Source organism: Peromyscus maniculatus, chromosome 3 (genome assembly GCF_049852395.1).
Source record: "Peromyscus maniculatus bairdii isolate BWxNUB_F1_BW_parent chromosome 3, HU_Pman_BW_mat_3.1, whole genome shotgun sequence".
Lineage (NCBI taxonomy): Eukaryota > Metazoa > Chordata > Mammalia > Rodentia > Cricetidae > Peromyscus > Peromyscus maniculatus.
The window spans coordinates 143,635,695-143,653,487 of NC_134854.1; the positions used below are offsets into that span (position 1 = coordinate 143,635,695).

The window sequence follows — 17,793 nt, forward strand, 5'->3', positions numbered from 1 at the left end:
TTAACTCTGTCCTCAGGCATCCCGACTGCAGTACTAACAGCAACAGAAGAGCCCCAGATAATGAACCAGCCGGCTTTAGAAAAGCATCCAGCTCAACACGCCTTGCTTTTGTTTGGCAGGGAACTCTGTACCAAGAGCTTTGTCTTGCTGTTCCCTGCGCACACAGGGCTGCCACGCTGAGATGCAGACACGAGACGGGTTCCCGGTGGAAAGGAGACTCTGTGTCCCAAGCACTAGCTTGTCAGCTCATTCCCCAGTCTACTATGGATAAAGCGATAGCGTGACTCACTCTAAGGGACCTGATGTGTTAGCACCCTGCAGACACAAAGAGCTCCCTAAGAGTCAGCTCTGGGGCTGGTGGGAACTGGACGGGCTCGGTCAGCACATCTGAGGCTTCTTCTATCCATTCATCGCATGGAGAAAGTGGTTCTCACATCCAGATCTGCGGGGCCAAGTGAGATGACAGCCACACTGCTCCTTAAGGGACCATCTGGCCTGTGATTTAGATTTCAGGTCCTCAGCTCAGGGTATATCATACAATTAGTCATCCAGAAAAAGGGCTGAGCAGGAAGTGGCTAAGGATAGACATCAGGCCTTTGCTGTTAGTTAGAAAAGAGCCTTAAATATACCCTGATCTGGTCAGGTCAGTGTTCCCTGGACCTCACGTAACCACATTTGCAGTAAAACCTGAGTCACTGTCAGGCTACTGTAAACACCAAGGGCTTGCTTCTTGGTTCAACGCTTGCCATTCTGCCCCCCAAAAGAGGACCCACTAATGTGGGCCCTGGTGGGCATATAATCTCAGCTACTCAGAGGCTAAGGCAGGATGGCTACCCTTTCAAGGCTTGCCTGGGGCTATGGTGTTATTTCAAGGCCAGCCCGAGCCACTTAGTAAGAGCCTGTCTCGAAGGAAATAGTTCTTTGAGACAAAGTCTAGGGACGTAGCTCAGTGGCAGACTTCTTGCCTAGCATGCACAAGGCCCTCGGTTCAGTCCCCGAAGGTGTGGGAGGGTGTATGATCAATGATTGTCATGTATGGAATTCAATATAACTCTAAATCAGGCTACCTAAAGTTAAACTGGCTAGTCATGCAGGGCGTGACATCCGACAGTTGCCCTAAAAGGGGAGAGAGGACGGAGTTGGGCTTATGGAAACAATCTGGCCGTGTTGGTGACTGTTAAAGCTAATCATAATCATGGCCACACAGACCCATTCTGCCCTCCTCCTGTTTATAGCTTCAATCTTCCATAATAAAAATATTTTAAGTTAAACTAATAAATAGCATGGGTTTCCAGATGTGCTCAGTGTCATTTTCAGTCCCTTACAGGAAAAACCCATCAGACTAAACTTCTTCTTGGGGATCCTATCAAGCAGTTCAACAGAGACGCTGACGAAAGAAATCCATTGCTCACATGCAGTATCACCCCTTTGTCCAGCAAACTCTGCTTTTTGGCCGTCATGACAAAGTAGTGTGTGTCATCTTTGTAGTAGACGATGTTCTCTAAGTCAATACCTGCAACCAGAAGACAGACAGGTGAGAATTCAGGAAGACAGGACACTATGGAATCCACAAGGCTGGACCTGGCTCTCAGGGAAAGCGCTGAAGAGCACCAGGCAGGAAAGCTGTCTAGGCTCAGATCCTCACTTCCTGCACAGTGCATGGAAATCGCGAGGTTGGCTTTCTTTTGTGAAGCCCTAAAACTCACTGAGTATCCTAGGTTATCCTAAAAACAATAACCAACAGTAAACAGAACACGAAAATGGGAAAAGTAAAGCAGAGGCTGGCCAGTCTACAAGAGGGTATGGGTTATGTACCAGGTAAAACCTCTTTGATAATCACCAAGGAAGCTGGAGGCTTCGCCTAGATTTCTAACAGGACAGACACCTAAATGCAGAGAGAGAAGCCAGGCGGTGGTGGCGCACACCTTTAATTCCAGCACTTGGGAGGCAGAGGCAGGTGGATATCTGTAAGTTTGAGGCCAGCCTGGGCTACAGATTGAGTTTCAGGAAAGGTGCAAAGCTACACAGAGAAACTCTGTCTCAAATAACCAAAAAAACCCAACCCAAACCAAACCAAACAAACAAACAAAACCAACACCAAAATAAATATATATGCAGAGAGAGAAATACTGAATTTTTTATTCAGTTAACCTGAGAGACACATGGAATGGAAAGAAATCAAGCTCTAGAAATCAGAATGGAGATACTTTTCTGTTTCATTGCAGCAGCATATCTAACTCAATCCATCAGAAAACAGTCACACACAACCCCATTCCTGTCCAGCAATGGTTGCTGGTGAGCCCAGATGACCTCAGAGGCTACAGTGATAGCAAAGGTCACGATGTCAACAAAACCAGCCAGTGGGAAGCCTGCTCATCCAGCAGAGAGCCTGGCTTGTAGGGCGGGGGAAGGAGCCGGGATGAGTTGGCAGAAGGCAAAACCAACAAAAACAAATCCCCGAGCGGCCTGGTCACTGTGCTGAGGACTGACCCACGAAAGCCGCAGTGCGGAAACATGCTAAGGACACAGGACGGGAGGGGCAGAGGAACAGAGGACCAAGGACACAGAAGTGACATCCGTGGCCACCCACACCAACAACCTCTGGGCTCTGCAGGCCCTGACACCAACCTGTGGCTTCTCTCAGCTCCTGGAAAAATTTTTGGTTGAATATAAAAGCCACACCACTGATCTCCTCTACTTTGGCCTCTGCGGTTGTATTTCGGTTAATGAAGTTTGCCGTGATGGCAATGGCTAGCTTGCCACGAAATTCTTTCCGACGAAATCCTAGAGGGAAAGAGAGCAGGGGTAAGGACTTCAAACGAGAGGGTATTGGGGGGCCAGAATCAAGGGGAGTGGGTGGCTCACCTAACAGGGATGGAACTCAGGAAGAACTCTAGAAGGAAGTCCCCTCCCACATCACAGACGATGTGAAATCCGTGCGACCAGATTACCTGCTCAGTACTCAAGGTTACCCCTAAAATGGAGGGGTGCTGTGTGCCGGGCATATTCATGCATAGACTAAAAGCTGTGGTACCGATACTTCTAAGCACAGCTTGTCTCTTAGTGTTCTGTGGGAAATATCCCTTTCAGGCACCGACTGGGGAGCATACATGCACGTTCTTAGGGCTGTGGTCTCTGTGATAAGCCAGGCAAGAGAGAACAGGCCAAAGCCAGTACCTTCCAGGGTGTTCCTCCGCCCATCCCCACCAATGATCACTTCAAATTCGTATTCTGATACAGGATGAGTTTTGGGGTGCACCAATGCTCTCCATCCTATCCCTGTGGACCAAAGGCAAAATGAAGGTCACAACCTAGAGGAAGTCACACCCAGACACACAGATCACACGGCGTCCCAATTCAAAGCACTACATGTAACAGAATAAGGGGCCAGCCTTGCACGGAAAGTTTTGACAAGAGCTCACAAAGACGCTTTCTTTACCTTTGCATTTCCTATAATACAAATGCCTGCCACGCCTAATACCATGTCAAAGGCCTCTCGGGCGAGCCAGAAGTCCTCAAAAGCCCAGGCTGCATGAACAAAGCCCCTTTAGTCAGCGCTGAAAACCACCTGCAAGGTCTTCTGGTTCCTCCCATGATCTCATCTGTTCTCACCCACTCAGGGCCCTCATGCCTTCCTCTGTCCAGTCCGACTCACGTTCATTCTCTTGGTCCTCGGGAGGCTGAACAAGTCCTTGGAATTCCACATTCACATGGATTTCAATGCCTAAGATCAAAGCTACTTTCAAGAGGATTAGCTGGAGCTGACGGATACCTAGAAGAACACAAAGATTTTGATGGCAAGGGGACAGGAAGGGGACAGCCTTGTGGTGCCTACCCTCAGGCTCCCCTCCATCCATGTCTGCTTCGGTTCCCAAAGGCTGTCTCAGCAGAGACATGTCTTAGCAGTTCTCTTTCTTTCTCCATGTTGTAAAGGTAACATCTAACAGTGGAAGAAACACTCTGGATAGACTAGGCCACCCCACTTCTGGAGCCGGGTGGGTATCCCAGATAACCTAACATGACGACAGAGGGTCCAGTGAGAGCCTCTGTTTTCAGCAGCATCCACAGCCTTCAGAGGCACCCACTACTGCCAGCACAGGAGAGGTGAACCCACAGGTCAGACGCCATAGCACGTCTTCCAATCTAAGCCCCTGCTGGCCTCACATGCTCCTACCAGATACACCAAAGAAACCACAACCCCACCCTATCTCTTACCGTTTCCCACCACCTGTGACGTACAGGTGTGGAAACTGAGGTCCAAAAGGACTGACTCCTGCTCATTATCACGGTAATAAACATATTTGATGAATCCCACTAGATCTGGCATCGATGAGAGGTTACAGTGAGACAGAAATCCTGTCCCTGGCCAAGATGCCTCTGCCCTAAAATAAACCTGGCCACAGATAAGGACCACAGATCCAGTCAGTCAGCAACCCTTGGTCCTCTCTTAAGGTCAAATCTACCTGCAGCCTGTGACTAATGAGCTATGAGCACGCGCAAATCCCCCGGGAAGTCATCCTGGTTACTCTCCTCAGCTGCCCACATCCTCGCCCTTCTGAGTCACACTCCCCAAGACTCACTGAGGCCTCTGCTAGCACACACTTTATTTCTGCAGACAACTGTGGGTTCCAAGATGCTTTACAAATTACAGCCTGGCAGATGGGCTGAGCACCTCCTCTTGCCAGAGGAATGTGGCAGCCGCCAGCTCGTGTTGGATAAATTGGTATAACCACTTCAAACCGTGAAAGCTCTAATGGCTGAATATTTTCAGGTCACAGATGGAGGAGCTCAGAACAAATGCTCCTCACTAACATCTCCCTAGACTAATTAATGACAGTAAAAAGACGTCTCCAGCTTATGATGCAGACACTGTTCCGAACTGGTTTCAGATACGCCACTTCGTGAAAACAAGACCATCTTGAGACAAATACAAGGCTCTGACTTCATTTATCACCAGAACACAGACTCTCACTGCAGACTTGGCATTTGTGTCCAAGCTATGACTCTTACTTCTTTGTGTGTGGTTTCCCACGTCTGTGTCCCCATGGCACTGTTTTCCTGCATTAATAGAGGGTATACAAGATCACAACATAGAACCTAAGCCAATGCACTCTTTCACTGAACTAAGAATGACCAGAGGGATGAAATCCAAACTGTCCACCTATTTCCAATGCCTACCCTTCCTCCTCCACTGTACATACCGTGGGTACTTAGCAAGAGTCCCAAGACCCAACAAAGAGTGTGTGTGTGTGTTCAGAGTTTCTCTGTATGTATCCCTGGCTGTCCCAGAACTCGCTCAGTAGCCCAGGCTATCCTCAAACTCAGAGATCTGTCTGCCTCTGCCTCCTGATTGCTGGGATTAAAGGCGTGCACCACGATGCCTGGCCCCGAACTAAGAATCTTTAAGCCAAACTCTAACTCTTTTTTGTACAAGAGACCCACTTGAGGTTAGAAGCCTAGATTCTAGAACACTGGTGGCAGGTGCACATCCTGGCTGAGGAGGAAGTCCTCAGGTCACCTACCTGTCTCTGTCCACTGAACAAGGGAGCAGGAAGAGTTGGTGGTACTCACTGATGTGGTCGATGGCTCCAGCACAGAACTTGCCGTAGAATTTCTTGGCACCCAGACCTCGAAGATCGTGTATGGTGAAGGGCCAGAGATGCAAGACGTTGTTTCGGGAGAAGGCATCTCGCTTCTCAATAACAACTACCTTGGCTCCCAACAAGGACAAGTCGATGGCTGTGCGGAGACCACAGGGGCCAGCTCCAATGATGAGACACTGGAAAACACAGGTGTTCTCAGGGCTGAGGCCACACCTCTCAAAACACACTTCCTATAACTGTCCCCCCTAGGGCCATACTCCAGGACCAAGACACCTGAAGCCTGCCTAGGATAACAGAGCCCCTGCAATGGCCTAGAGAAAAAGCTCATGATGGCTGTGCACAGAGAAGAAGGACCCTACCATGTCTACCTGGAGGACTCAAGATCAGCAAGACTTAAGTGGGTCATCATCTCAACAAACAGCATGAAAATCGCATCTCATCTTTCATCAAAACAGGACCCTTAGGAAGCTCTTAAGTCACAGGCAGACTGCTGTCCAAATGTAAGATGATTAGCTACATCCAGGCAATCAAGTCTGGTTCTACCATGCAAATGCCTCCCAGGAGGCAACTTTCAAGACCCAAAGGTTCATGTATGGAAGAATTTTTGTTTGTTTGTTTTTAAATATTTGTTTGTTTATTTTATGTGTGGATATGTGAGTCTGAGTGCATGTATGTGAATCTGAATATATGTGTGTAAGCCTAAGTGTATGTATGTATGTGAGCCTGAGTGTGTGTATGTGAGCCTGAGATACGTGTGTGAGCCTGAGTGTATGTGTGTGAGCCTGAGTGTATGTGTGTACACCATCTGTTGAACTCCTTCAGCAGAGGTCAGAAGAGGCACTGGATGTCCTGGAACTGGAGTTTTGTTTTGTCTTGTTTTAAAATATATTTATTCTTGTCCGTCTGCATGTATATGCACTGCAGGTACCCAAGGAGGCCAGAAGAAGGTGTCAGATCTCCTAGAGCTAGAGTTACGACTGTGAGGTACCCAGTATGGGTGCTGGGATCCCAACTCCAGTCCTCTGCAAGAACAGCCAGTGATATTAACTGCTGAGCCCTCTCTCCAGCCCCTGATGTGAGGTTTAAAGTCATTTCTAGACAAAAAGCTTAGGGAAATGCTCTTGCTAAGCTCCCTGGGGCAGGACAAACACTGACCTTAAGCAGCCTGTGCTTTATGCTCAGAAGGAAGATACACAATGCTCTGACTCTGTATTCTTTGTCTTCATTTTTTTTGTGCTCTCTCTTACTCAGTGTGTGTGAGAGAGAGAAAGAGAGGTTTTTTGGGGTGTAGAAGAGGGGATGCTGAGTAGTCTACCTGTGAGCTCCCCTTAGGCCCCTCCTTTTATTTTAAATTAAAGTCTAGCCAGGCGGTGGTGGCACACACCTTTAATCCCAGCACTCGGGAGGCAAAGCCAGGCAGATCTCTGTGAGTTCAAGGCCAGCCTGGGCTACCAAGTGAGTTCCAGGAAAGGCACCAAAACTACAGAGAAACCCTGTCTCAAAAAACCAAAAAATAAATAAATTAATTAATTAAAGTCTAGTAGTCACTCATGAGAATCGTGCCTTCAAATCTTCAAACTTCTCCATGGGACGGGTCTCCAGGTGTCCCACAGGATAAATTAAAAGTCACAAAAAGCTGAAATAACAGCCCTGGAGCTACAGGAGATGTGTTTACTACCTTTTCCTAGACTTCTCACAGGAGTTCTTCAAAGAGGAAGGCAGAGACTGCCTCCGTCCCCTTCTCTTCCTCACACCTATCCCGACTCAAATGTGTGCACACTTCTCACTTTACTCCCACTCAGGTGAGTGCACACTTCTCACTTTACTCCCGACTCAAATGTGTGCACACTTCTCACTTTACTCCCACTCAGGTGAGTGCACACTTCTCACTCTTGCTCCCACTCAGGTGAGTGCACACTTCTCACTCTTGTTCCCACTCAGGTGAGTGTACACTTCTCACTTTACTCCCACTCAGGTGAGTGCACACTTCTCACTTTTCTCCCTCTCAGGTGAGTACACACTTCTCACTCTTACTCCCGACTCAAATGTGTGCACACTTCTCACTTTACTCCCACTCAGGTGAGTGCACACTTCTCACTCTTGCTCCCACTCAGGTGAGTGCACACTTCTCGCTCTTACTCCCACTCAGGTGAGTGCAGATCTCAGATTTCAATCCAAGCAGATTTTGCAGAAACTCCATTTTTCCACACCGGGAAGACAGCAACAGAAATACTTCCATCCACAAGGTCCTTGTTTGTGAACTACAGTCGACCTTCAGACTACGGATGGGAAGAAGCCTGACACTTGTGACAAATCCTTACCAGGTGCTGAACATGGAAAGATGGCTCTGGAAAAGATGCCAGGCCAAGACCCATGAAGTCCCATTCAGAGAGTATACTCACATGGGCCTGGCTTCGTAGAGCTGCATCTGCATCCTCTTAACAGTGAGGCTGGGGCTGGGGCTGGGGGGGGGGGGCTTCAGAAAAATAGAAACTCTCTATCCACCTGCTCTCAAGCTTTGAATGTTCAATAAGAGAATACATGAAATCCACTCAGGGTCTGGTGAGGGGAGTGTCAAATGAACACAGGAAACAAAGTTTCGACCAAGTTTAACCCCTTCAGCTGGGCTGAGGCCTTGCTCTTCCCCTGCCCTCTGCTCCTCCAGTCCTCCCGGAAGCCAGCTGAAGTCCCCGTGTGGGTGACCCCGTGTCCCAGGAACGGCCAGGCTTACCTTTGTGTTGGTGCACGCTTTTCCCTTTTTGTAGTCTTTGTGACTGCCCCGCTTGTCCAGTTTGGCCCAGAGGGCTTTGGCCTTCCAGTAGTTGAGCTTGGACTTGAGCTTGGGGTAGAAGGAGCGGTAATCTTTGGGCTTCAGTTCCAGGTGGTCACAGAGCTCCTGGAAGGCCCTGAGGGTTCCCTTGCAGGTCGTGGCCTGGACAAAGTGGTCAAAGAGGCCGTGAGCTTGGTTGGTTGTCTCCTGCTTCCTCTCCTCCATGCTCCCCTGCTCTTGGCACGACCCCCGAGGGGCAGTGGAATGGCTGCGGATCCACCTGGCTCTGTCACCTTAATCTAACGGGACACAAGCGAGAGAAAGAAAATGGTTAGCCTCTCTGTGTTTATGAGATGTCCCCGGAGACGTGCTCCTTCCCAAAGACGGACACCACTCACGTCCTTGACGGACGTGCACTGAAAACACTCGAGGCACCACACGGGGTGCTGGGGAGCTGACAGTCTGGTGGCAACATGAGCAGAGAGACATACTACGATGGCCTCTTCGGGGACGGCGGAGGCTTCAGCTGGGCAAGGAGGGCAGGCAGGACTGGGCAGGGAGGTCGCTCCAGCTGTGCTGTCCCGTGAGGGTCAAGAGTGAGTCCCAGTTTCCTGATGGAGGCCACCAGGAATCTGGGAAACTACAGCAAGCCAAAAGATTAAAAGCATAAGCACTCCTTTGTGTGGCTGGCTGATGAGCTCACTGTCTTGAGCCCACTAAATGGAAGTACTAATATGACTAACCTTGAAGTTTACTGAGTGGCTGAGGAGGGAGACCAGGTTTATATGGAAGGAATGGAAATATTTAAGCAGAGGGCACACAATGGGACGGCCTATGAGCAAGAAGGACCCAGGACTCTGCACAAGACCTGAGCTATGCTGATCTGATAGAGGCCATCAGGAAGACGCCCTCTTCAAAGACAACTGCAAGAATTAGTACAGAGAAGGCTGAAGAAAGCCAAAGGATTGTGTCAGAGGTGGCTAAGAAGCAGAGGACAGACACATGAGAGTCCCTTGACACATCAGAATCACAAAGTTTTCCACTGCACATGGTACATGCAGGGTGAGTTTATAGCCACATTTCCAAATTCATATTTTAGAATAATGATGTTACCCATACCAGAATATCAGAAATGGCCACCACCAGTCTCCCCGTATGGGTGCAGACAAACCTTTGACCAGGTGGGAAACAGCAACCTTACATACGTCTGCACCCACTCCTCGCCCGTCTCTCCTGCCATGTTTTATTGGAACTACTATCCAGAGACAAAGAGCCACGAGTGCAGGAAGTCCACCCCAGCCCGGGGCCTGCACTGGCTGCTGCGTGACCCTCGGGAAGTCAGTCTTCCTCCCGTGGCTCTGAGTTCCCATTTGAAAGTGAGGAGGAAGGACTGATGACCTGCCACCTCTGGGAGCCCTCAAGTCCTTCGAGTCAAATGCTAGGACAATTCTGGCCACAGCACTCTGGGAGTGCTCCAGTTAGAACACCTCACTCATCATCAGTTGCCTCTGGGATAAAGGAGACTGGGTGGAGCTTTGCTATGAAGAGGCTTTACTCTGGGATGGGGGGGGGGACATGACGACGATGACGACGACGACGATGACAACAACAACTGTGGAGATGCACTGCATTTACTACTGAGGGGCAAGGAGCAGCCCTTTATCCAGTGAATGGACTCACGCTGGTGGGAGCCCCCAAGCTGTTGGTGCTGATGGAACCGATTCTCAGAGACAGACCCCAGATTCTATGACAGGGATGACCCCGAGACTGAATGAAACTGTTTCTTTGGACAAATCACCAGGCAACAGAATGCTCAGGGAAGCGGGGGACATTCCGCTTTTCTACACATCCTGCTAAAGCTTCGTGGGATTAAATCCAAACCCCTGAGACAGGGCTCGGGTTCCGTAGGAGGGGGTGGGAAGTACAGGGACCGGCGTTTCCCCTCCTGCTTCCCAGGAGAGCGGACAAGCCCAAGAGTGTAAGACGGTGATTCTTACCACACACGCTGGCTTGGCTTCTTACCACAAAACTGTGACGCACTCAGCAGCCCTCCCCTGGCTCTGGGTACTAAAACCCACATTGCTAATGAGCGTGGCCTGTGTCGATATCCATGTGGCCAAGAGCACGGGATTTAAAAAAAGAAGAATGCATTATTTAGGGGTGTGGCTCAGGGCAGAGCAGTGACATGTCAAAGGCTCTGGGCTCCATCCTTAGCGCCACAAATGAAGAAGAAATACAAAAACAAATAAAAGAAATGCTGGGATTAATCGGAACCATCCTCTGGTCTCCCCTAAATAACGGTTTATTTTAGGTCATGGCAGTAAGAAAACATTTTGAAGGTCATAAAAAGAGTCCATTCTTTTCTTACAAGCCCAGACTTAGAAATGGTAGTCAGTCAAAAAAACAACTTGTGCCGGGCGGTGGTGGCGCACGCCTTTAATCCCAGCACTCGGGAGGCAGAGCCAGGCGGATCTCTGTGAGTTCGAGGCCAGCCTGGGCTACCAAGTGAGTCCCAGGAAAGGCGCAAAGCTACACAGAGAAACCCTGTCTTGAAAAACCAAAAAAAAAAAAAAAAAAAACAACTTGTAAGAGTGGAAAAATCCAGACATCTCTATGACGAGGCGGAAGAAAGGGTGGCAGGAACAGCGACTGACTGTAACCAGGCTTCCGAGGGCGGGCAGTGCCCTGCCCTTCCGACCTCAACCCCCACACCCTACCTGTGTTCGCAAACACCTAACACTACTGGGGTTACAGCGCAACATTCCCCAAGTTCGGAGCACACCTGGCCGGATTACCCGTGCCAAGAAGGAACGTGGTTTTTCTGTTCCTAGCTGGCAGCCACTGATTACCTCTAGCCAGAATGCAATGCACTCAGAACCGTAGAGTTCTTGCTGAATCCAGCATACTCAAGATTCCACACTACATATTTCTTCTTTTTATTTATTTATTTTTTTGTTTTATTTTGAGGCAGGATCTCACTGTGTAGCTCTGGCTGTCCTGGAACTCACTATGCAGACCAGGCTGGCCTTGAACTCACAGAGCTCCGCCTGCCTGTGCCTCCCGAGTGCTGGGATTACAGGTGTGCGCCACCACCGCCCGGCTCACATCACACTTCTCAAGCCTTTCCAGGCTGTAGTGTTGCCCTGTGCCCATCCTATCCCTTGACAATCATCTTGGATATTACTCTCCAAAGAACAGCTCTAGCCCGAGCTGGCATCCTTTGCTTGGGTACTGCAAACTCTGAAGTAAACGCTCCCTTCCCCAGAGCTGCTGACCACCACGGGGCATTCCCACACCAAAGTACATCAAGGCTGACCACTTTCATTAACAACATCCCAGGGCCTATTTGAGTGTAAATGATCACCTAATGCACAGTCTCGGCCCAGTTCCCCAAAGGGTGCAGTGTCTGCTCTGCAGGCAAGCACTAGGTGCCCTGGCTAAGGGATCATGACCTGGCCAGGCACTAATGACACCGTCTAAACAGAAGTAGGCTGGCTCTCAGGACAATGCAACAGGCACCCGGGGTAAGACTACCCGAGACAGAGTCCCTTGGGCTGCCTCCCCTTTCGCCTCTGTGAGCCAGGTGAGCACAGCAGGAAGACGGTCCAGGGCGGCCAGCACTGCCCAGCCCGTCTGTACACCTGTGCTGTGCACCGGGACTGTCCAGCCCGTCTGTACACCTGTGCTGTGCCACACCGGAACTGTCCAGCCCGTCTGTACACCTGTGCTGTGCCACACGGGAACTGTCCAGCCCGTCTGTACACCTGCGCTGTGCACCAGGACTGTCCAGCCCGTCTGTACACCTATGCTGTGTGCACCAGGACTGTCCAGCTCATCTGTACACCTGTGCTGTGTGTACCGGACTGTCCAGCTCATCTGTACACCTGTGCTGTGGTGCACCAGGACTGTCCAGCCCGTCTGTACACCTGTGCTGTGCCGCACGGGACTGTCCAGCCCGTCTGTACACCTGTGCTGTGCACCGGGACTGTCCAGCCCATCTGTACACCTGTGCTGTGCTGTGTGCACCGGACTGTCCAGCCCGTCTGTACACCTGTGCTGTGCACCAGGACTGTCCAGCCCATCTGTACACCTGTGCTGTGCTGTGTGCACCGGACTGTCCAGCCCGTCTGTACACCTGTGCTGTGCACTGGGACTGTCCAGCTCGTCTGTACACCTGTGCTGTGTGCACCGGGACTGTCCAGCCCGTCTGTACACCTGTGCTGTGCCGCACTGGACTGTCCAGCCCGTCTGTACACCTGTGCTGTGTGTACCGGACTGTCCAGCTCATCTGTACACCTGTGCTGTGCCGCACCGGACTGTCCAGCCCGTGTCTACACCTGTGCTGTGCACCAGGACTGTCCAGCCCGTCTGTACACCTGTGCTGTGCACCGGACTGTCCAGCCCGTCTGTACACCTGTGCTGTGCACCAGGACTGCCTCACTCCCCAGGGCACTTGCCCAGCACTGTGACTCACACTGAGAATGGCCAGGAAGAATGGCAGAAGGGCCCATCCTGTTAGGCGTCACTTCCCCCGTCCTGAAGGTCAAAGCTGCATCATAGTCTTCCTGGCTTCTCCTCACCCAGTGTGCCACCCTTCCAAGCATTCTGGGAAAATCAACACTCATAATCACAGGAACCTAGAGACCAGGAAACCTGGCCAGAAAGGCCAAAGTACGGCAGACAGCAGGCAGACAGCAGCAAGGGAAGTGAGGGGCCTGAGGAAGAGGAAGCAGCCAGGCCAGGTTTCCAGGTTTCCAGAGCATCTGTGTGGATCTGCCAGCCGATGACACCCTGTTTTTGTCTCACGGCAGCTGACTGCTGACTCAGCCCTTTACACATTCTTGGGCTGTGGAGGAGAGCGCTGGGAAACAGGCCTGGAAGAGCACAGGGAACAGCCTTGTGCTTTTCATTCATGACAGGAACAGCTGCCCTGACTCCCAGCTCTTAGAACAGATGGTAGGGAGGGGGTGGGGGAGGGGAATGGTTTATAAAAATAGGAAAAGGAAAAAAACAGAAGTATAAGAAAATAGAGGCCCACCTCATACACCTATACCAGCAGGTGTACAATTCTTGAACCCAAAGGCCATCTAGGAAGTGCTCCTTTCCCTGGCCCACTCTGTGGGCACTAACGCATCCCAACAGATCTCGGGAGTAGGCGAACAGGGACGCCTGCCTTGGAACACTGTTAGGAGGAAATGCAGATGAAATACATTTCTGATTATTGAGCATCTCTGTGATTTGCCCCTGAAACAGCACCCAAATCACCAGGGTGGCTGCATTCTCAAATGGCCGTCCTGCAGCTGAGCGGCTGGGCTGCTAGTGTTCAGATAGACACCAGAGCTCTGGCCTCGCGGGCAGCCAGAGGCCTGACTCAAAGGGTCCCTGTCTCCTGCAATGTTCTCAGCTACTCAGTCACAGCTCTTAGGTAAAGCTTCGGTTCTAAGGAAGCAAGCCAAAATTCAATAGTATGGAGGTTCTTCAAAGAATCAGAAACAGAACTATTTTATGATGCAACGACCTCAACTCTAGATGTATATCTGAAAGAGAGAGAGAGAGAGAGAGACAGAGAGAGAGAAGGAAGGAAGGAAGGAAGGAAGGAAGGAAGGAAGGAAGGAAGGAAGGAAGGAAGGAAGGAAGGAAGGCAAAATCCTCAAGTTTGTATACTCTTACTTCCGGCTGTATCATTAACAATGGATAAAACATGGGAGTAAACCAAATATCCATCAACAGGTGACTAGATAAAGAAATTGTATGTACGTGCATATATACAACACACATGTATGTACGTACACACACACACACACACACACACACACACACACACACACACACACACACACACAATTCAACTAAATCCCAGCACTTGGGAGATAGAGGCAGGAGGGTTAGGAGGTCAAAGTGAGACTCAGCTACATAAGGAGTTCAAGGCCAGCCTGGGCTACAGTGAGGCCCTTCTTGTAACCATGACACAATCAAAGGCAAATGCTCCATGATTCCGCTTAAGTTAGCTATTTAGGATAGTGAAAATCAGAGACAGGGCGTAGGATAGTGGCTGCGAGGCCTAGAGGGCAGGGAAACAGGGAGTTAGAGAAGAGGGGAGGGAAACAGGGAGTTAGAGAAGAGGGGAGGGAAAGAGGGAGTTATGGGAGAGGGGAGGGAAAGAGGGAGTTATGGGAGAGGGGAGGGAAAGAGGGAGTTATGGGAGAGGGGAGAGAAACAGGGAGTTATGGAAGAGGGGAGAGAAACAGGGAGTTACAGAGACAGGTGGTTCGGGAGTTGCGTGGATCTGGCTAGACCGCTGGCCAGAGAACTCCAGTGCTGGGGTTGCAGCTGCAAACAAACCACTGGCCTGCTTTGACACCGTGGGCTCTGAGGATCGGAACCCAGGTCCTGGTGCCTGCAAGGCAAACACGTCACTGAGCCACCTCTTCGGCTTGTTTTGTTTGCTTGCTTGCTTGGAGATGCCGTCTGGTTTAGCTCAGGCTGATCTCAAGCTCACTATATAACGGAGGCTGGTCTTGAACTCCTGACCCTCCGGCCTCCGTCTTCCGGTATTGGGATTACACCTGTGTGTCACCAGGCCTGGCTTGTAGCTCTGTAATAATTCCTGAAATCAGGAAGCATGCGTCCCCAAGGGTTTTCTTCTTTCAAATATTGTTTTAAGATATTCAGGGCCCCTAGAAATTTGGTAAGAATTTTAGTTTTTTGTTTGTATTTGGATAATGCTGACATCTTACATTTTTCAACACAAGAATGTGGAATGTATTCTCGCTTATGTTTACTCTCTTTCAGTAATATTTTGGGGGTTTTGTTGTATATGGCATTCATTTTCTTGATTAATTCTCAAGTTATTTCATTCTTTTTTAAAGATTTATTTATTTTACAGTGTTCTGGCTGCATGTATATATATATAGTGTTCTGGCTGCATGTATGCCTGCGTAACAGAAGAAGATACTAGATCTCATTGTAGGTGATTGTGAGCCACCATGTGATTGCTGGGAACTGAACTCGGGACCTCTGGAAGAACAGCCTGTGCTCTTAACCTCTGAGCCATCTCTCCAGCCCCAAGTATTTCATTCTTCTTGAAACTACTATAAATAGAACTGTTTTGTAATTTCCTCAGATCATTCCCTGTGGGGCACAGAGATGCAGTTGACCTGTGCAGGCTGACTTCCCTGAGTCCTTCATTAATTAGTTCTCATGGGATTTATGGATGGAATCTCTGGGGTTTCCGAAGCGGAAGATCCTATTACCTACCAACAGCGATGATGTCACCTTTTCGGTGTGGGCACCTTTTCTTGCCAAACTGATCTGGCTAACGTCTGACATTCCACTAAACAGAAGCAGTGGAGGTGGCAGCTGAGCCTGGACCCTGACGTTAGCAGCCAAAGCTTTCAGTCTTCACTACCAAGCACTGTGTGTGCTGTGTCCTCATTAGTGTGTACTGTGTCTTCATTAGTGAGCATGGTGTGTACTGTGTCCTCACTAGTGAGCATGGTGTGTACCGTGTCCTCACTAGTGAGCATGGTGTGTACTGTGTCCTCACTAGTGAGCATGGTGTGTACCGTGTCCTCACTAGTGAGCATGGTGTGTACCGTGTCCTCACTAGTGAGCATGGTGTGTACCGTGTCCTCACTAGTGAGCATGGTGTGTACCGTGTCCTCACTAGTGAGCATGGTGTGTACCGTGTCCTCACTAGTGAGCATGGTGTGTGCTGTGTCCTCACTACCGAGCACTGTGTGTACCGTGTCCTCACTAGTGAGCATGGTGTGTTCTGTGTCCTCACTAGTGAGCATGGTGTGTTCTGTGTCCTCACTAGTGAGCACGGTGAGCAGTTGTTCCTGTGTCTTCTCTATTAAGCATGGTATACACTGTGAGTTTTTCCACATATGTCGTCTGTGAATCTGAGGAAGGTTTTGTTCCTGGCTAGTTGTTTCCATAGAGACGCCAACTCCACACCTATTTGTTTCTGCATGTGTTCTGCCCTACGATCTTCTCTGTCTTTCCATGTTGCTTAGCATCACACTCACATCCGACTCACAACCAACAGAACTGTGAAGACACATGGACTCAGTCTTGCCCCCACGGCGCCCCGCCCCTTTCTGTGCACCTGTTCCCACTGTGGTATAGCCTTCAGATGTCCTGCCGTTCTGCAAACACATCATTAAAAAATCTCTCTCCTAACTAACTGCCAGCTTCCCCAGGCTGTGAGCAGGTCTTTGCAGTGATCAGGTCTGTGACCTGATCTGTCATGGGAACATGCTGTTTCTGAGGAGTTGGGGGGTGTAGGACAGGAGCCAAGCAACCCCATTCTTGAAGGAATGACCCTATGGTAATGCACCCACCCGAGCCTTCATGGCTGAGAAGATGGTGAAGAAGACCTGGGAGACATTACGGGGAACACCCTGGGGCTGTGGACTGTCCCCAGAGGTCTTCCACAAAAGCTGAGATCACATGACCTCTGGGTTCTCTTCAAAGTCTCTAATTCTGCAAGAATGCCCTTAATCTCTGTTATAACTTTTCTAACTTTTTTACTGCTTCTCTGCCAACAACCTATTTTACTGTGAAAACAAAGAATACTTAAGCAACGGAGAAATGAAGTAAGCCAAAAACAAATTGATTTCTGCCAGGGGTTCTGCTGTCCAAACACACACGAGAGGAATCCAGAACTGAAGCAAACACCCCAAAAAACACAACCACTCCCAACACTGTCAATGGTGCCCAAAGCAACCCTCAAATACAAGAAATCAAGAAGAAATGTTTACAGATTTCGTGCCTTGCAGTTTTCTTATCTGTAAAATGAAAAGAATCCTAGTTTTGAAGAAACTGAGGCAATGAGTATAAAATATTTAATGTGCCAGGCACACAGCGAGGCACAACCAGCCACGGCACTGTTATCGTCCAGCGGTTCAAAGTGTATTGATTGCCTCTCTCGGGGCTACGACCAGATGCCTGACAAGAAGCGGCCTGTGAAGGGAAGGTTTACTGTGGTTCATGGTGCAAAGGACACAGTCTGTCAGGGTGGGAAGGACAGCGGCAGGCTGCGCCTCAGCTGTGGCAGCAGAGCTGTCTCTCATCTGGGAAGGTCAGAGGATGAACGCTGGAGACCTCATTCCCTCTGGACTCAGATACCAGGCAGTGCAATGGTCCTGCCTACATCCAGGGTCTCCTTGCCCCAGGAGACCTCTCTGGAAATACCCCGGATGGAGGTTTGTCTCCTTAGCGAGTCTAATTTGAGTCAGGCTGACGATGAAGCTTAATCTCAGCAGCAAAAAGGTCTGCACCAATGGCCCCCCTATATAACAATTCTATGCAGTCTGCACAAACAGCCCCCCTCTGTAAAAGGCATATACAGTCTGCACAAACGGCCCTCCTCTAAATAGTGTGGACATGGTGGGGTGTGAAGGGAAGAAGAACACT

At 49.8% G+C, this 17,793-nt stretch overlaps 1 protein-coding gene across 26 annotated transcripts in view; it reads right to left on the reverse strand.

Moving 5' to 3' along the window:
• The window catches only part of Mical3 (microtubule associated monooxygenase, calponin and LIM domain containing 3), a 209,638-nt gene that overhangs the window by 107,166 nt on the left and 84,679 nt on the right, over positions 1-17,793 (reverse strand). For 25 of the 26 annotated variants that reach the window (XM_076567844.1, XM_076567846.1, XM_076567867.1 and 22 more), the window contains 6 exons: positions 8,335-8,672; positions 5,572-5,779; positions 3,656-3,772; positions 3,178-3,279; positions 2,629-2,784; positions 1,413-1,513 (listed from right to left, as the gene is read on the reverse strand). In XM_076567844.1, coding sequence (XP_076423959.1) covers positions 1,413-1,513; positions 2,629-2,784; positions 3,178-3,279; positions 3,656-3,772; positions 5,572-5,779; positions 8,335-8,598 — 948 coding nt within the window. In that variant the 5' untranslated portion in view covers positions 8,599-8,672. Of the gene's footprint in view, positions 1-1,412; positions 1,514-2,628; positions 2,785-3,177; positions 3,280-3,655; positions 3,773-5,522; positions 5,780-8,334; positions 8,673-17,793 lie in introns of those variants that run through there. The other variant, XM_076567860.1, reaches the window with a different exon arrangement.